The sequence below is a fragment of the Petaurus breviceps genome, unplaced genomic scaffold (genome assembly GCF_028583685.1).
Source record: "Petaurus breviceps papuanus isolate PSGF00001 unplaced genomic scaffold, PetGlider_PUasm1.0 90692, whole genome shotgun sequence".
NCBI classification, from domain to species: Eukaryota; Metazoa; Chordata; class Mammalia; order Diprotodontia; family Petauridae; genus Petaurus; species Petaurus breviceps.
In genome coordinates this window covers 2,301,453-2,321,211 of record NW_027187313.1, presented here as the reverse complement: position 1 = coordinate 2,321,211, position 19,759 = coordinate 2,301,453, and the positions used below count along the sequence as shown (strand labels likewise).

General features: G+C 39.5%; 1 protein-coding gene across 5 annotated transcripts in view; it reads left to right on the top strand.

The window, feature by feature from the left end:
• The window catches only part of RASAL2 (RAS protein activator like 2), a 334,704-nt gene that overhangs the window by 307,944 nt on the left and 7,001 nt on the right, over positions 1-19,759 (top strand). For 4 of the 5 annotated variants that reach the window (XM_069065489.1, XM_069065493.1, XM_069065492.1 and 1 more), the window contains 9 exons: positions 629-773; positions 4,466-4,610; positions 4,773-5,009; positions 6,166-6,367; positions 8,813-9,012; positions 9,756-10,617; positions 16,822-16,956; positions 18,790-18,992; positions 19,544-19,631. In XM_069065489.1, the coding sequence (XP_068921590.1) occupies positions 629-773; positions 4,466-4,610; positions 4,773-5,009; positions 6,166-6,367; positions 8,813-9,012; positions 9,756-10,617; positions 16,822-16,956; positions 18,790-18,992; positions 19,544-19,631 (2,217 nt within the window). The remainder of the gene's footprint in view (positions 1-628; positions 774-4,465; positions 4,611-4,772; positions 5,010-6,165; positions 6,368-8,812; positions 9,013-9,755; positions 10,618-16,821; positions 16,957-18,789; positions 18,993-19,543; positions 19,632-19,759) is intronic. The other variant, XM_069065490.1, reaches the window with a different exon arrangement.

The following is a 19,759-nucleotide window of genomic DNA, read 5'->3' as shown; positions in this document are numbered from 1 at the left end:
TGGATGGATGGATGGATGGATGGATGGATGGATGGATGGATGGATGGACGGACAGATAGATTGGCAGACAGATTATTGTTCTATTTCATGGCTTAATTTACTTGTAGTAGTCTTAAATTTTCTCATGCTACTATTAGTAACTTGAGGTGAAGTTTAATAACACCACTTTGGGATACTTCTGGCTCTCAGTATGCAGAAGTGTCCTTTGTTACTTAAAACTGCTCATACCCAGGATATGCAAGAGTGCTATTGATGCTTATTAACCATTTGTTCTTTTGTGGTTTTGAATTGCCCTAGATAAAAGTCCATTAGTGCCTACAACTTTGATGTTCAATGAAAAAAAATCATTTAATTCATTTCTCTTCCTTTTTTTTTTTCAAATTGACAGCCATGTACTTATAGTTTACCCCTCCAGCTTATAGCAGCTAAATCACTACATTCAAGTAATTCTGCTGACACAGTTGGGCCTCAGAAGCAAAAAAGAATCTGAAATGAATTTTGTCTTCTAGTTCTAAGAGAATCTAGTAGTCTCAGTTTAGAAGACAGTGCATCCACTAATCACAAAGTCTCCTGCAATATGCATCATTTTCTCAGTTACCTTCTGCTTTCTTCAACTTTGCCCTGACAGGACTTTCTGACAGACCTGGTGATGTCTGAGGTTGATCGTTGTGGAGAGCATGATGTATTGATCTTCAGGGAGAACACAATTGCCACCAAATCCATTGAGGAATACCTCAAGTTGGTGGGACAGCAGTATCTCCATGATGCACTTGGTAAAAAGAACACTACCGTCCATATTCTTTGCCTTCCTTTCTGCTACCAGCTGTTTCAACCTAAAAGGATAATGGACTCCCTTCAATAGCTTCTAGTCTCCAGTTTGCATGGCAGTCAAGTGTTTTTCCTCTTCTTTTCCTCCTTTCTTTGCTTGATTCCTTTGTTTCTAATTCATGACCCTTAGTTGATACAAATGCAGGAGGATTGTAGAGTAAAATAGATTTTGATTAACATCAAGAAACTGTGCAGCCTAATTTATAAGTACCTTTTTGCACTCACACTATAAGCTGCATCTGCCAGCCACAGCAAGAGCTCTCCTTTGATGATTATTACTGTGTTATAAAGCTGTGGACGCGCCTCTAGAACAGTTCCATGCTCACTGTAGGTTTTCAGTAAAATATATGCTGACTAAATTTTTATTTTGAGCACACAAAGCAATATCGCCTTCATACAACATGGTAAGCTAAATACGTTTCCATGTGAATGCAGTAAGAATGCTTTTCCACATTTTGAATAAGAAGGAGCATTTTAAATAGTGCAGATTATATTGCTTACTGGAACATAAAACAGTTTAACGAAAGGCTCCTGACAAGGGATTCAAGCAATCACATAGATCTGTTACTGTATTTAAAATATAAGACAAATGGCTCAAGACAAATGACTACTCCCAATGGAGAAATTTTATCCATTGGTAAGTTTCCTGGGGGTGGAGGTTGTGTTGTCTGCTTTATGATTCTTCATTGTGCCTTGCATGATAAAATTCAGTTAGCCAAAATTCATCTCACTGGATACCTCAAATAGAAAATTCTTGCTCGGATACGAGTTGGGCCCATGACTCTTCTACCCTGTAGTCCCAGTTGGAATATCAGCTGTGATAAGTTAAACTGTGTTTGTTGATTTTTTACTTTTTTAAAGGAAACAAATGACAAGTAAAGTTTCTTTCACACAGATTTTTAAAGCAACTTCCAGAATGTGTCCTAAAGCCAGTATTGACTTATTAGACAGTACTGGCCAATAATAATTGATATTTTAGATAATGACCTTGAGGTACCACAGGAGCATTACTCATCTAAGAAAATTTAAATTATGTTACTATAAGGTACTTGCTTAGCCAAGGAAGCATACTAATATAGTTTAATATTAACACAAATATTACCAATAGACATTGACCCAAAAAGGTCCTGAGCTAGCTCCCAGTTTATCAGAAAAATGTAATAGACAAGAATGTTGGGAGTTATCGCCCAGAGACCTGAGGTTTTACCATTGGTTCTCAGCACTTGACATTCAGTGCCTAAATGGTATTGATTAAAATAACCTCAGAATGTGGACAGGATTTAGCTTAAAACTTGCCAGTCTATCATGTAGCGCACAAATGTTGGGCAGTCAGTCTTCATCTGGTTTTTTTGTTTTGTTTTGTTTTGGGGTTTTTTTTTGCTTTTTTTGGAGGAGGGAAAGGTAGGGAAATTGGGGTTAAGTGACTTACCCAAGGTCACAAGGCTAGTTTTTGTGTTAAGTGCCTGAGGCCGGATTTGAACTCAGGTCCTCCTGACTCCAGGGCCGGTGCTCTATTCACTGTGCCACCTAGCCGCCCCATTTTTCATCCCTTTTGATTAAAGCACTGCTCTTTATGGGGCACACTCTGTCCCCATATTCATATGCAACTATTTGTTTGAAGCTGAGATTTACCTTAGTGGTTGAAATCCAATTAATCAGCAAGTACTATGTACCAGGCACTGGGCTTGGCACTGTAGATGCAAATGCAATGAATGAAAGCATCCTAACGAGAGAGGAGACAGGGAGCTGCATGGGGGTGAATAGGATAAATATATATAAAGGAGCACAGATAAATGCAGAGTGGTTAAATACAAGGTAGTTTGGCAGGAAGGGCACTGGGGAATCAGTTGAAGGCATCAGAGAAGGCTTCATGTATGAGGTGATGCTTGATCTGTGTCTTGGATTAGAGGAACTGAAGGTCTCAGTAAGAATGAAAAATGGATTTCAGAAGAGAAGCTCAGTAAATTGCCTTAACAGAAAAAAAATCCACCAGACTCTAAGGAGGTAGGTAAAGGAGTTCTCTTATAATGGCCTTACTTAACAGATCTCTAGTGGCACAGTTGAATTCATTTCAAATACTACTATGTTAAAATCTTTTGGTTTATTCCCAAAAATGAATTCTCCAGGTTCCTAGAAATTAAGTCCTCGAGCATTCAAAGGATTGACTTTCATTTGAACAACATAGTAAGAAACCCACTTTGCTTTTGATTTCCCATAAATAAAATAACATTTATAAACAGGTCTTTGAAAATTATAAATGTTTTTAATCAGATGCTATGTAGAATATGTGCATATCCAGAAAATTCCATTATCAGTATAAAACATCCATATTGTCAAACATGCGCAGGCCATTTTATCAGCATGTTTTGTAGAATGGTCTGCATGTTTACCTTCAAAAAATACTTCTAAATACCTTAATGCAGGTGATAATATTTTAAGAAATCATTCATTTGTCAGCCCTGAAATTTCTCATTTGGCTCTTCTGTCAGTATCAATAATGGAAAGTATATGTTAGTATTTGTGAGTTATTTATTAGCTTCAGCTAATGAAGACTTGACTAGCCTTGGAGATCCTTATAGAATTACAGAAAAAGAAAAATACTAAGATCACAAATTTGGGACATGGGCCAATCTCCATAGATCATTGTGCTGAATTCCTTACATTACAATACGATCAAACTTTTGTGATTTAATAGATAAATAATTAACAATATGAATGTTAGTTTTGGCCATCTAACTTCTTAAAAATTTATGCAAACATACATATTTCATTCTTAGCAAATTTGTGTGTCAAAACTAACATTTGCCATTCTTCATTATAGCTTCTTTTAAAATGAATTTGACACCTTATCACATTGCTAATTATATCACAGGACTGTCTTAGTATGCCTCCTAAGGCAACTGCTATTCACTATTCCAGGAAAACAATTTTGATCCCTTCTTTGGGTTCTCATGAAATTGTTTCTGCTCAATATGATCCTTAAGGCATGTAAGCTGATCTGAAGGGAACAAGGACTATTCTTGCCACTTCCTTAGAAATCCGCCATGAAACACAAAGGATATAGAATATCTGTAGTCATGCAAACTTAACTAATGTGGAAAAGCAGGCCTTACTTTTCCAAGGAGATGAGTTCTAACTTTACTTTTAGATGTCTCATAGAAAAAAATAGTCATCAAGGAGAAGAAACTAGAGTCCAGCTTGAATCTATTCTTGGTGCCACCGTGAGCACTTGCAGTCTTAGTCCATTCAGGTTTTCTGGTTGGGATCCACATTTCTCAAATGTGATACCAGTGTTGGCCAGCTATCTACTACATAGAGGGTCTTTATAACGGTTAATGAATTAATGTTTATTAAGTAGCTTGAAGCCTTCAAAAATAACACTTATGATTTGCAACATCATTATCCATTCATTGTCATAGACAGGATACCTCTGGTACCTAGGATGGGGTTTCAAAGCAATTACCCTTGGTGGACAGTCATTCAAGCCCTCAGCATCTGGTCACAAAAAAGCAATTCCCCATAGTAAATTCTAGGGCAAGAGACAATTGCCAACAGAAAGCCTAAATGGGATTTTGATGCTATTCAGGGACACATTTCTTATAATTGCCACTATCTGTCATCTTCTTCCCTCTAATAGGGGAGTTCATCAAGGCTCTATATGAGTCAGATGAGAATTGTGAAGTGGATCCCAGCAAATGTTCATCCAGTGAACTATTTGACCACCAAAGCAACCTGAAAATGTGTTGTGAGCTGGCTTTCTGCAAAATCATCAACTCTTACTGGTGAGCATATGGACATCACTTTTTGTTTAGATGACTTGATTATTTGCATATAAAAGTAATTGTAATCTTTTTTATCTCCCAACTAAAGGAATATGTTGTATCATATACTATTTTGTGTATGTTGTTCATGTTTAATTGGGATGTTCTTTTTTTCCTCTCCAGTGTTTTCCCCCGTGAATTGAAAGAAGTGTTTGCATCTTGGAAGCAACAGTGCCTGAACAGGGGCAAGCAAGACATCAGTGAGCGTCTCATCAGTGCCTCACTGTTCCTCCGTTTCCTGTGCCCAGCTATCATGTCCCCCAGCCTTTTCAGCCTTATGCAGGAATACCCTGATGACCGGACATCTAGGACTTTGACGCTCATTGCCAAGGTTATTCAAAACCTTGCAAATTTTGCCAAGTAGGTGATGGTGACATAATGACATCTTTAAAAGATTAAAGTTAAAAAAAAAAGAGGAGGAGGAAGGAGAAATATTAGTCATTTACAAAACTAGCCATAGGCTACCTTACTATAGAGAAGAATTGGCTAAATCCTGGAAGGAATATGTGATCAGATTTCTTATGGAAAATATTCTTTTTCATATATATGTGTGTGTGCACATAAAAAACTTTCCAGAAGGGCACCACTGCTGCTCTGGTCTGTTAACCTATGCATACGCACAAAGCACATACCTTTACTTAGCACTGAACTAATTTTGATCAAAGTTGCAGCACCATTAAAAGATTCCCACTAAATATCAATTCTTAACTATTCATGTGTATTGTAAAGTATTGCACAGAAATATGTATAGGGAGTGCAATAATTGATTTACCCATTATTCTGCACTAGTATTTATTGAATATGTATTGAGCACCCAATGTCATTGTAGGCCCTTTGGAGGCATTCCAGAGGAGTGCTTGCTTACAAGGAGTGCGTAATCTATCTGGAGAGAAGGCACAGTGTGCCTTCTGAAAGGCATGAAACCAGACATGAAACCTTCATGAAATCATGTATATGATAAATATATATATATATATATATATATATATATATATATATATATATATATACATGCTTGATATAGCCAATAAGTACTGCCAAAAGAGTTTAAAGATGTGATAAATTAATGTGGACTGGGGTAATTATGGTGACCTTGATACAGGAAATAGTACTTTGAAGGATAAATAAAATTTGGCTGGATGGAAAGGTGGAGAAAGGCATCTCTGGTTGGAAAAACTACACTAGCAAAGAAAGGCATGTAGGACGGTAGTAGTAGTGGTGGTGGTGGTGGTAGCAATATCTGTGGTGACTTAAGGTTTGCAAACAGGCTTTATATGTGCTATCTCATTTGACCATCACAGCTCCACTTTGAGTTAGTGGGTGACAATAAAAGGAATGGCTTAGAACTTAATCCTGGCATCATTAGAAAACCATGGAAGACTTTTGAGCAGTAAAGTGAGATGAGGAAAGTGATATTTTAAGATTTCTCACTTTTCCTAAGGATATGCCTTTCTGTTCCCTTTTTCAAAAGTATATTTTATGTAAAAATTAGTATCCTTCTTTCCCTTTGTTTCAGGTTTGGTAACAAAGAGGAATACATGGCTTTCATGAATGATTTCTTAGAACATGAATGGAGTGGAATGAAGCGTTTTCTGCTGGAGATTTCTAACCCAGACACCATCTCAAATACCCCTGGCTTCGATGGCTACATTGATCTGGGCAGAGAGCTTTCAGTTTTGCATTCCTTATTATGGGAAGTTGTTTCCCAACTTGATAAGGTAAAGCAGGCTGGAAGCATAAAAGGGGAGATAGGAGATATGGACCCTTAATGTACCTGAATACTGGAAATCCAGGGCATGAGACAGTGCCCCATTTCAGCACTGGCTGAAAAGTTAATATTTGGCCCAGTGGTTCTAGGGGTAAGCAGGTTGGTAAATAGAACGATTCACCCTCAATATCTAACTGTGCTTATTGTGTATAATACAGTGCTCGTTTTTCTAAATTTTAGTAGACAAAAGAAACAGAGGTGCAAATAAGAACACTCCTTGAGTGACAGTACATAGCAGTTAGTATGTGCATTTGTAATAGTGTCTTGATATTGGTGAAATAATGCAAAACATTCCTAGAACCTCATATTACAGGTAATAGTAAATCTAGAAATTTATGAAAGTTATAGCTTGCTGCTTTTGGTCCTTCAGTAAACATATCAAATATTTGAGCATGTAAGTCTAATTCACACATAAGAAAGTGGATCAAGACCACATACAGTTATTTCCAACAAAAGTGCTGATGTTGTCACAAAAGTGCTGAGGAAATTATATTTAAATTAGGATACATTTCCCCGTGCAAATCAGGAAAATGGTTTTCATAATTGCTAATGCCACAGAATCCACCTGGGATTTGAAAATCCAGGTGTGTTTTTCTCCATAGGTGTGAATTAGGCACATAGGAAGCAATCATCGTTTTAAGTCATTTCTTTTTCTGACTGTAACCTCACTTGGAGGTTAAAGAAAATTACATTTTCTTCCATTCCTGATTAAATTTCTATCATGCCAATCATTTTCCTACCTTTATGAAATTGGTCAGGAAGAACAATCTATAGAGGAGAATAACCGGTTATCAATAAGACTCATGGCTATAATTATTTACTGATGCATCTGTTTGCCACAGATATGATATAAATATGTCTGGTGGTACCTTAGAATAATTTCTAAAAACAAACTTATGCTTGTTGTGATGAAGATCTCTGCAGTTATTTTCCAGCTATACCTGAATATTTTGTATCTTGGATACAAAATTAAAATATCTTGGGTGGTAAAATTTATTTGCAAAGACCATTTTCCTGGGGCGACTTAAGCAATAGTGTGTATGGCAAGATCCACAAAACATCAGCTGTGCTCTGGGTCTACCTTGTGGCTTTCACATCTGTCCAAGTACATCTGAAATTTTAGCAACTGAGCAAAAAGGATCCCTAGGCAAAATGTGACTTGGGGAGAAGAGAAAGAGGCAGTGTGGTCTTCAGATGACATGTATGCATTTGAACAGTATGGAGGAGTTTACTCCTGCTTCTTAGTGCAGAAATTCTTAACTTGAGATCCATGCACTTGGGCTTTTTAAAAATCTTGATGGCTCTATTTCAGTATAATAGCTTTCCTTGGTAATCCTATATATCTTTGTTTTATGCATTTCAAAGCCTTATTCTGAGAAGGAATCTGTAAACCTCACCAGACTACCAGAAGAGTCAGTGAAGCAAGAAGCCAAAAAATCCTTGCTTATCCATATACTAAAGCTAAAATAAAAGAGTTCAGTTTAGCTTGTCTTGTTCCCCTTTAAGGTCACTTCTTTAAACAACAGTACAGAGGTCCTATTTCTTGATAATGAGCATTCCAGAGAAAGGTTAGGAGAAAGAAAGCTGGCACTAAAAAATTATTATTGTCCATTGCAAAAAAAAATTTCAGTGGAGTATGGAATATTTTGTGAAACAGTATTAGCTTTGTCTGGATGATCTTTTAAAATCTTTACTGTGTTAAATTTGCTTCTTCTGCACCAATAATGATTTAGTCCTAAGTATCTGGGCTATACCTTATAGCATCTCCTGGTTGCTGGTGATATGACCTTGTTCTACAGATATTTGTTTTGCTGATGCACATTCAGATGGCAATAGAATAGAGTGCCCAGCATAAAATAGGATATTAAATGTTGATGCCAACCTTGTGCCCCTGCAGTGCTCTCTTGGACCCTTGAATGCAGTACCTTTTTGTATGTTGGCATGCATTTCTTTTCCCACATGACTCCTTAACCTTGGAAGTTCCATTCAGCTAGCTGACCTCTAGCCTTTGAATACCTTTTTATTAGGTGTTTGGTTTGCCTCATTCCTCCAGCCCATCTTGACCTACTCTACCCCCACAGACTTAGTCTGCTTTGCATGCCCATTTTAAGTTGGAATGGCAATATGATTGTATTAAGCATGTCTTTAATTTTTTTTTGCATTAATCCTAATTTCTTTTCTATTTCCTTTCTTTCCTCAATGTCGCTGCACACCTTGTTTCGTCTCTTCATCTCGTCGCCATGGTTACGCTGCTCCATAACAATGCATTATGAACCTGCCACACCCACATGCAAAAATTTACCCTTCCTTCCAACCTTCACCCCTCCATCAATGTGCATCATCCTCCCCCCCCAAAAAAACATGGCGGATATTCCGATGCTTATTATCCAATCAGGGTGAAAATTCCTTCCTACAGGCGACTGTGGCAAAATTGGGACCACTTCCTCGTGTTCTCGCTGATATTACTAAGTCTCTGACTAATCCTACACCAATACAGCAGCAACTGAGACGTTTCACTGAACATAACTCCAGCCCAAATGTCAGTGGCAGTCTTTCCTCAGGGCTGCAGAAGATATTTGAGGACCCCACTGACAGGTATGAAAGAGTGAAGATTTGAACTAAAATATCAAAGAGGTGAAATATCAAGGGAATTGGTTCAATTCTAGAAAATAAAGATTTACTCCCAATATTATGTATATGTCAGCTGCTCCTCTGGGCCTTAATTGCTTCAACTATAAAATGAAGCAGTTAGACTAGCTGGATATTCTCTAGGGCCCTCTCAGCTCTAACATTTTATGACTTGGTGATTGAAAAGTTTTGTTGAGGGAAGAGGAGGGGCCTTCAGTGATCTTCCTATCCACATATTTTACCTGTCTCCCAACAGTAGTAATTAGATGGTAAGTCCCAAAAGAGAGAGCAAATGAAACTCTGGTCCCAATAATATTGAGTTCTAGGTATGTGTGGATGAAGAGGAAGCATAGAAAGGGGGACAGAAGGTAAGACCTAGAAGGTCAGCAGAGAGATTTTGTCCTATTAAGAAAAACTAGGGAAGAAATGATAGGTAAAAATCAAGAGGCTTGGGAGGGGTTAAAGCCATACTTGAACGTTAATCAGAAATGCAATAAGGTAATGGGAATAGGATTCAGAGAAGTGGGTCTGTCCCTTTGGAGAAAATTACAATGGTGTAACATATTTTGTCTTCAAAATCAACTTATTATGAAATTCAAATTTGGAGAGAAAAATATGTAAAGAGAATAATTGGTCCCATGAAATTTCAGAGAAGGTTGTCATAGGATTCTTGCCTAGGTGGTAACTCAGAATCTCTTTCTTTTCCACAGTGATATGCACAAATTAAAGTCTCCAACCCAGGAAAACACAGATAGCTATTTTAGAGGTAAAACATTACTGTTGGTTCAGCAGGCATCTTCTCAAAGCATGACTTATTCAGAAAAAGATGAAAAGGAAAATGGACTTCCTAATGGAAGGAGCATTTCCCTTATGGATCTTCAGGATCCCCATGCTGCTCAAATGGACCATGCATCCATCATGCTGGATGTGCCCATGCGTTTGACTGGCAGCCAGCTTTCCATAACCCAAGTGGCCAGTATCAAACAACTCCGAGAGACACAGAGTACCCCACAGAGTGCACCCCAAGTGAGGAGACCTTTGCATCCTGCCTTGAGCCAGCCAGGCAGCCTCCAACCCCTGTCCTTCCAAAACCCAGTTTATCACCTCAACAACCCCACCCCATCCATGCCAAAGGCCTCTGTGGATTCCAGTTTGGAGAATTTAAGCACTGCCAGCTCCAGAAGCCAAAGTAATAGTGAAGATTTCAAACTCAGTGGACCCAGCAACAGCAGCCTGGAAGACTTCGCCAAGCGCAGCACCCAGAGTGAAGACTTTTCTAGGAGGCACACGGGACCAGATAGACACATACCTCTTGCCCTTCCACGGCAAAATAGTACCGGGCAAGCACAGATCCGCAAAATGGACCAGGCTGGGCTGGGCGCCCGAGCCAAAGCCCCCCATTCCCTGCCACACAGTGCTTCCCTCCGGAGCACAGGAAGCATGTCAGTAGCTTCCGCAGCCTTAGTGGCTGAGCCTGTACAGAATGGAAGCAGGTCCCGACAACAATCATCCTCCTCCAGAGAAAGTCCCGTCCCCAAAGTGAGAGCAATCCAGCGGCAGCAGACACAGCCGGTAGGCGTGAACTTTAATATGGTTTTTGCAATAATCTGTACAATCTATTAAATAGGTTCTCACAACAGCAGTTATCAGGGAATCCAGTTAAAAAATAGGGTGCTTGCTTGATGACAGTTTCTGCTGTTGATGTAAAAAAGAAGTTAAACTAGATCATGTCTGGGTAAAGAAAAGGAGGCTTAGAATTAGAAAGAAAAGTTCACTCATTGTCCTTCAGGGAGGGCCTCCTCTGCCCAAGTACTGAGTGGGCCCCACTCCTTTACAAACAGTCATATCCTCCCCTGGTATTCAGTCAGGTGTGTGGTACAAAGGGATTGAGCAGACCTGCCCAGGAGCCAGCAGGCCAGCTCAATTATATAAACTCTGAAAGGAGAGGCGGCACCCTCTTAATTTTCCCTCAAGCTTATAGGAGTAGGTGTGCATCTAAGAGTCCTATTTGTTCTGCTGGGTCCAGCCTTCCTTCAAAGCTCCCTCTGGAAATGCCAGCAACCCCTTGAGTTTTTTCCTGGAAGTGGTAAGAAAAACAAACAGCTGAACACTGAATGGTAAATAAAGGTAATGAGTTGGGGTGATGGAAATTCAAGAAGTACACATGGTTGGACTCTTAAGAGTTTTCAAACCACTGCTGTTTCTGTAGTGGGCTTAGCCCAAGAAATGTTCACACCCACACTTAATATGCAAAAACTAAAAGAATCACTACCCCCAACTGTTAGCCAACATACCCAGCCCTTTCATGTTCTTTACATTTTACATTTTGAATCAATAGAGCATATTTTACTACTTGAAATAAGTTAATTACCTGGAAAATACAGGTACATGTTGCTTTTTAAATGAAATGTGATCCTGAAGAGTTTTGGGCAATTTTTTTTTATAAGTCTAATCCTCTTTTAAAAAATGCTAGGGAAACTGAGAATTCCATGACATATCATTTCATAAAATCAAGAACCCTTTTTACAAAGCAAATTAATTGTTAATTTGTTAAATTGTTAATATTGAAAAAGTCAACACATTTACCTCCTCAAATCCACACAAACAACAAACCCTTATGTTATTTGCTTGTAAATTGTTATTTTCAAATACAGGCAGTTTTGATTAACAAACGTTTAAAATTTGGGATTGTTTATAGAGATTTTTTATTAGTTCAGACATGATAGAATAGGGAGAGAACTGAGCATCAGGGACAGAAGAGGTGGAGAGGAGGGACAGACCCCTCCCCCCTAGCAAGCCAGAGGTCCTCCAGTGACATACCTGGGGCAGCATTAGGGCACTATTGGAGGGGGGGTGGGGCACCAGGAAGAAGACAAGAAGATGAAGAAGGGGAGGAAATGCCAAAGAGCAACTTGATCTTCTTTAAGATTTTGCTTAGATCTATTGGGGAAGGAATATTTCCACTGGTGCTTCCTCCTAAGCCACAGGAACTCCTCTTCCCAGGACCCAGAGCTCAGCTTCATACAATTATACTGCATATAGTTCAGCTACATTCTAAGTCAAATATGCATTGGTGGCTCTGTAGAGAACTTAACCATTATCTATAACAATCAGCTTGCACACACACTTTTGGTCACATGACAGCCCACAATTGTCTTTTTTGCCTGTTCTGTGCTCCCACTGCTATGCCAGTTGGGGTTAGGGTGAGCAGATAGGGTCTGGGTGAGGGTCACTTCTACAATAGATGGCTTCAAGTGGAAGGTCTGATGTGGTGCTCTGGCGAGGCATTTTTATAAGGCTCATTAAGACATTCCTCTCCTTTTGTTCTTTACCCACTCCTGCCAGCCTCATTAGTTGGTGAATGAATGAATGAAAATGAATGACAAAGCATTTATTAAGCACTTACCAGTGCCAAGCATGGGCCCTGCAATTTGCTTGCTGAAATTCGCACTCATGTGTCAACCCTGTCTTTTTCTACCCAACCTATTTATTTCCCGTTTCCCAAGTCACTTTGGAATATTGGGGATGGGGGGGGGTGCTGTTTTTAATCCTTTTCTTTCTTGCTTGCTCTTTACTCTGTTGTGGAATCTCCAGAGTTCTATAGTCAGCACTTTTTCCAAACAAATTCCTCTACATATTTTTAATTGCAAATTATGTGAGGGAATTCTTTTCTCTCTGAAAGTGGAGGATTTCTTTGTGGGGTTTGTTCTGTGGGTGGCAGTAATTATCAGCAGCTTTGTCTTTAGCAAGTTCTACTTATTTCTCAGCACTGAGCAGTAACTATTATTTGGCTAAGATTTACTGGCTTCGGTCTTTTCCATTTAGTAAGTAGGAGGGGAACAAAATTTCTATCGAGAGTATTCCAGTGACAGAATTTTTGTACTTAACATTTTGTACTACAGCCTTCTTGTTCTTGAGAGAACTGTTTTCTCATATTTTGACCCTTACATTTCCATGAGCCTTTTTAGCAGTTCTTTTTCATTCTTGGCCATTTTTCCCCTGACATTTTATTCATCATTTGCACATAAAATGGTCTATTCTGTTTTAAATTCATTAGTTGTTTACATTCAACATACAACCTAAATTTAAGGCTTGAAACTTGACAAGCATATGTTACTGACAAGACTAATGAAGTTTTAACCTTTCAACATTTGAAACTATCCCAAATTCAAACTATTCAGTGACTCTTTTCGATGATTATTTTATGTGTTTAATTAGGGCCCTTACATTCCTATTTTTGGCAGTGACGTTTACTTGCATGTACAAACCAAACCTGTTCCAAGCTTGTCAAGAAGCTGAAACCAACTAGTCTTTCTTGCATCTAGTTAATATAAACAGAGAACAGAGAAATCTCTTGTTCTATGACTTGGATGTGACTAATAGTATCAGTCAAAGTTCTATATAGAGAATTGTCAGGTCCTTATGCCCTGAAGCTTTCTCTCGTCCAGCTCCCCACTCCCACACATACACACAGAAAAAAGTCCACGTGGTCTTTTAAATTTTAACATCAGTTATCCCCAATTTTGTTGACTGGGAGCTGGAATAACAGTTTTTGCTACCTACTCAATTTAAAAGGGAGCTGAAAGACAAAATTTTCTGTTGATTTTTAAGTAATTGGACAAATAAATCACTTAGGGCCACCCTGGTACTGATCAACAAGCATTTACTGTGTGCATATTAATGTGAACTACAAAAGAATAAGAAATATGGGCCTGGCCATGAGGGAGTCTGGAAGATGCAGTTTATGTTGGTGAAACAATTAGAGAAAGAGAGGGCAGTGTTTAGTTAGAAGCCAAATTGTGGGTACAGACTTAGGTAAGTACTTTCAAGAACTCAGAGAAGAAAATGAAGACTTTAGGAGCCAGAATAATCAGGGCAGCCTGCATGGAGGAGACAGACTGAGGTTGGGCTTTGACAGATGAGAAGGGTTTAGGAGAGTGGTCTGCCTTTTCCCAAAAGGCAGAAAAGGGAGAAATGAATATGAATTCCAAAGAAGACAAATTTAGATTTGAGTAAGGAAAAAAACTCAATCATTAGAGTAATTTAAAAGTATGATGGGCTTCCTTGGAAGGTAATGGATTTCCCCTCAGTAGAGAAAAGACTAGATCACAACTTGTTAAGATTGTTGTAGAAGGGAAATGGTTCCTTATGAGTTGCTTACAGCTTTGTGATTTTGTGAGGGCATACCAGGGAAAAGATGAATAAAAGCATGGAGTCCAAATGAGCAATTTGAAGTGAGGGAAGGAATTAAGATCTGTTTGATGTGTTAGGAAGTAAGGAGTAATACAATTGAACAGGAGGGAACTCCTAGTGCCTTTTATGTAATTTCTTCAGATGACCTGGTAAACCCATGGGTTGGCAGAACCATTTTTTTTATCCAGAAAGTTGTATTTCACTATTATATAGCTTCAGTGAGAGTAACAAGCCAACCCTGGTTTTTAGAGTTTCCTCTTGGGTAAGTCAAACCTTTAGCCTGCCTAACAACTAAGTCTCTAAAGGCCAAGACCTGTCTTCTATATGACTGTCACATCCCGTCCAGGCTTTCCACTGCATTGAACATCCCCAGTAAATAATCTCAGTGATGAGCTACTATCTCACTAGGCTTTGTTAATTAGGTAAAAAGGAAAAGTTATTGAGTTGGAATGGGAACTTTATTGGTTTGAATTGTTACTCTATTTCAAAAACTTTTTACAAATATTATTTGAAAAATAGGATATCTCAGTACCTTACCTGGCCCATGTTGTTGAGCTGTTCAGTAGTGACTGGTTCTTCTTAAGCCCACGCACCATACTGTCCATGGGGTTTTCTTGGCAGAGATACTGGAGTGATTTGCCATTTCCTTCTCAAGTGGATTTAGGCAAACGGAGGTGAAGTGAGTTGCCCACACAGTTCTAAGTGTCTGAGGCTGGACCTGAATTCAGGTCTTCCTCACTCCAGGCCCAATGCTCTGTCCACCAAACCATCTAGCTGCCTCCTCCTGGCACATAGTAGGCACTTAATAAATGTTCATTGACTGATCAGCTCTCTAGGAGGCAGCAGGGAAAGGGATACTGGGAGGAATTTTGATGATGTTAAAAACAAAAGATATTTTTTAAAGTATTTTTTTAAAACCTTTTTACTAAAAAAATCCCACAGTATCTTAGCAAAGCAGCTAGTAAAAAGCAATCCAAAGTTTACTGACCTTGAAATTGTTTTTTTTAAAAGGAAAACTTGTGGACACTACTACCCTTTGGCCTTCCAGGTCTATCTTTGTATAAAACAGAAACTTGAAACCGCATTGCTGTGGTGGGCCTGCACCCTTCTGTGAAACCAGTAGGGGGAGACATACCATTTATTGGTCTTGGATGCCACTGCCCAGACATTAAGGTTTAAGACCCTTTAATTGGGTACATTTTCTTAAGATAGTGAAAGAAATGGCCTTTAAGGAAGATGATCAGAGGACCACTCCCTAAGCTTTGAAAGACCCACTTCTTCAGGGACAAAGTCATGTTGCCAACAAAGACAGCCTAAGTCACATTTGCTACTGGACCTTGGAGGGCAATGTCACCAAAAGATATTTACATGTCTTTTCTGTCTTCCCCTCAGCCCATTTCTGATCATTCATTTTAAGACCAGCACTCCAACCCGACTTTAAGAATGAATTAAATGTGGAAGATAATGTAAATTCTCATATTCTCCATTGCTGTGGAACAGATGGTTCCCTTCACTTGATAGATGAAGAAATATTGGTCCCCAGAATAGAAAGCCATCTTGATGATAAAAAAGAAAAAGACTAACCTTTAGATCTTACACCAGGCCTTATTGGCTTAACTCCAAAGAAACAAAACCAGATCTGCTACAGAATACTTGAAAACAGGGTGCAGTCAGCTCTTTGAATCTTGCTTTATGTTTTCTGTGAAAATCTCTTACTTTCATTATAGTGGCCAAAAATCCTACAGACCCTTAGGCCAATGAACAACATTTTAAGGTTAAATCTTTTATTTGGGAAGGAAGAGCAGGCTCTATATCTGAATTAATTGGAACAAAAATCTTTTCAGCCAGTTGTGTTCTTAAAGATATAGGTATTCCTCCACACTCATGGTTTTGAATTAATTAATTAATGAAAAAACATTTAAGTTCCTACTATGTGCTAGGCACTGAGGATACAAAGACAGAAGTAAAAACGTTTCCTGTCTTCAAGGAATTTACATTCTTTTGGGGGAGACCATACATGGAAGAGGGGTTTGGGGGGGGTGTTCTGAGAAGGCTGTGGAATGGTGAGTGACACCATTCCTTTTCAGGACAATGATAGAATTGATTTGAAGAACCAGAGGCGGAAAGGAGTAGAGGTTACTAGAGTGCAGTTAGGGCAGATGGATGAATGTCCAGGGTCTAGGGCCAGCTAGATGCAGCCCATTATGCAAGTTTGCATTTAATTACTAGTCAGTTAAATTTAATCCTAGGGAAAGTTCCAAGCCGAGTAAATTATTTCATTCAAGGAGGCAGTCATGTCTCTGGTGGGGAGCGTAGGGCCACAGTAGGGTGGGTGGCAGGATGTTTGGGGTTGGTAGAAGTGAAGCATGATCTATAACCATTTAGATATTCTCTAAAACAGTTTGCTTTTGAAAGGATATAATTTAGAATCAGAATCATAGTGACACATTTAGCTGAGAGAGAAAAAAAGTGGAGAGACTGAAATTGACTGGATCACAGTTATTTCTTCTAAGAAGAAATGCCAAATGTTAAACGCACCAGTTGGTAATCTTTGGTAAATCCTTATGATTATTTCTGATGCAGGTTCAGTCACCTGTAGACTCTGCCACAATGTCTCCAGTGGAGAGAACGGCAGCCTGGGTTCTGAATAATGGGCAATATGAAGAAGATGAAGAAGACACTGAGCAAAATCAAGATGATGTCAAGCATGCAGAGAAGGTAGAGTCTAGTGTGCATCCTTCCTGACCTGACTAGCCCAAGGACGATGGGCCATCAGCATGTGCGGGAGGTCTGGGGCCAAGATTGTGTGCTTAACCTTTGCAGCTCTGCAGAGAAACACATCCAGACGCTGCACTTTAACCTTGACCCACTGTCACAAATAGAGGGCCACTGGTGTGAAAGAGAGAGGACAAGCACGTGAATGGCTCAGTGAAAACCCGTCATCACTGCTTAAAAAATGGCTCGGATCTCATATTACGGGTGGTGGGTCGGTGATGTCATCTTTATGTAAGGAAACACATACTCTGGTTACATACAGATGACAAAGAGCGAGGACCAATGGGTGGGATTTAGAGGATGTTACCTTCCCATGGTGACTTCTTATGTAGTAGATATGTTGCCTCTTTGTTCTACTCTCCCTTGCCCCATCTCCAGATGTTTCATATTTGCTGAAGATAAATTTACTCATTAAACATTTTATTGCATTTTATATTTTTAAAACAAGTTATAGGGGGGCAGTTTTCAGCTCAGTGCAATAAAGAACTTCCCAACAATTAGAGTTCCCTAAAATTAGAATGGATCGTATCATGGAGAACTGTACTCCCTGTCACTAGCAGTGTTTAAGGAGACTCATGGACTGACCACTCCATTAGGGCTATTATAAAATAGATTCATCTCCCAGGAGGAGATGGTAGACTAGATACCTAGATCCTTTCCAATGATTATATGAAATTCCATTCTGTTGGAGTTACCCAGCTTTAATATCTGCTTATTGATGCCCTCTCGATCTCACTGCCTTTGATACTTCTTTACACTGTATTTCTGCTATCCTGCCATCCATTTCCACTCAGTTTACGTTAATTTTTAGTGTTTATACAAGGCAATTCAATTTAATGCAGCAGTTCAACAAGCATTGATTAAGTGCCTGCTTCTCCAGGTACTGCATTAGTGGAAAGTAGAGAGTGGGGGAATCTTGGAGGAATACGAAGACAAAAACAAACAAGACAAATAGAAAATTAAGTACCGAATATATAAATATATACATATATATATAAATACACACACACACGACCTGGGCCCAGAAGAAGGGCATGGAAGGGCATGGGTCTAACATGTTGTAAGGATCACTGTATGTACAGTGCTTTGCAAATTTTAAGGCATCATAGAAGTGCTAGCTGTTATTTTATTGTTCTCCTTATTAGTTCAAAGACTTCTAATGCAGGTGATTAATGTACAGATCTTTTCGCCTTGTGGATATCAGACTTTTAACATATTCTCAATAATTGGTTAAATAAGCTTTTATGAAATTAGATAATATCTTTGCTTCTGTCTGAATACTATACTAAAATTAGATGAAGTTTGTAGAAACTAGTTGGTTTAATTTACATGAGGGCAGCTGGTGGTGCCGTGGATAAGGTGCTTGACATGGAGGCAGGAAGATCTGAGTTCAAATGCAGCCTCAGACACATACTAGTTGTGTCACCCTGGGCAAGTGACTTAACCTTTGCCTCAGTTTCCTCAATTGTAAAATGGGGATCAGTAATAGCATCTATCTCATAGGGTCATTGTGAGGATCAACTAAGATCATATTTGTGAAAAAAAAAAAACCCTTAGCCTAGTTCGTAGCACATAGTTGGTATTATGTAAATTGTTTTCACTTCTCTTAAATGCATGATCAGGAGATGGGCAGTGCTGCCTGAACATTAAATCTGTGATGAGCTTTAGCAGGTCCACAGAGTGGAGAATGTTCCTGCAGGAACTGAACGTTGTCTTTCTAGTCTCTGAGAAACAAATGGCACTCCAGTTCACCTCTCCTTTCCTCTTCTGCCCTAGTATGAGCAGGAAATCGCCAAGTTGAAAGAACGCCTGAGAGTGTCGAGCCGGAGGCTGGAGGAGTATGAGCGGCGGCTCCTGGTGCAGGAGCAGCAGATGCAGAAGCTGCTGCTGGAGTACAAAGCCCGCCTGGAGGACAGCGAGGAGCGTCTGCGCAGGCAGCAAGAAGAGAAGGACAGCCAGATGAAGAGCATCATCAGCAGGTGAGGCGGCAGCCACAGGCAGCAGTGTGGGGGCAAACACTGCATCGCATCTCAAAGGAGAAGAGAAAGTCTTTTTTCAATTCCCTCCCAACTGCATTGACATCCAGCATTCCCCTGCCATGGGCGTCCAGCGCCCCGCCTCTTGATGGTTCTTGACTCATGATGCTCTCCAGGTGTGAAGCTCCCTAGAAAGCCAGAATCGGCCTTGTCATTGTCTGAAATGCATTTTCTTTAAAACGAAAGGAGACAAATCATGACATGACTTCCCTGAGAGGTCACGAAAGGGAGAGGCCTCAGAAGAGTCTCTGAATGCTCCTGCTCTGGGGGCAGGAGAGCCAGCTCAACCACTCGAATGCCTTTGAATCAGGCTCTCCTTCCTGAAGCCACTTCTGTGGTCTTTATCCACTCTGGCTGTTTCCACAGAGGAAAGAGCGGCACTCTTTCTTTTAAAGGGAATAACAGAGGAGTGTGTGTAGTGGAGGTCTCTCATTTTGTGCGCTGCCTGTTTTCTTCTTTAATTATGGGAATGCTCTCTTCTTGACTTATTTCAGGCTAATGGCTGTTGAAGAGGAATTGAAGAAGGATCATGCTGAGATGCAGGCAGTTATTGATGCAAAGCAGAAAATCATCGATGCACAGGTAAGAGGGCTTTGAATCTGACTGTGAGGAGTTTGTCTATAGTAACTTTTATTCCCTGTTCTTCCACCCTATGCAAATGCCAGGGCAAATGCTAAAAAAGTTGTGGAGGAGAAACTCTCTGACAATTA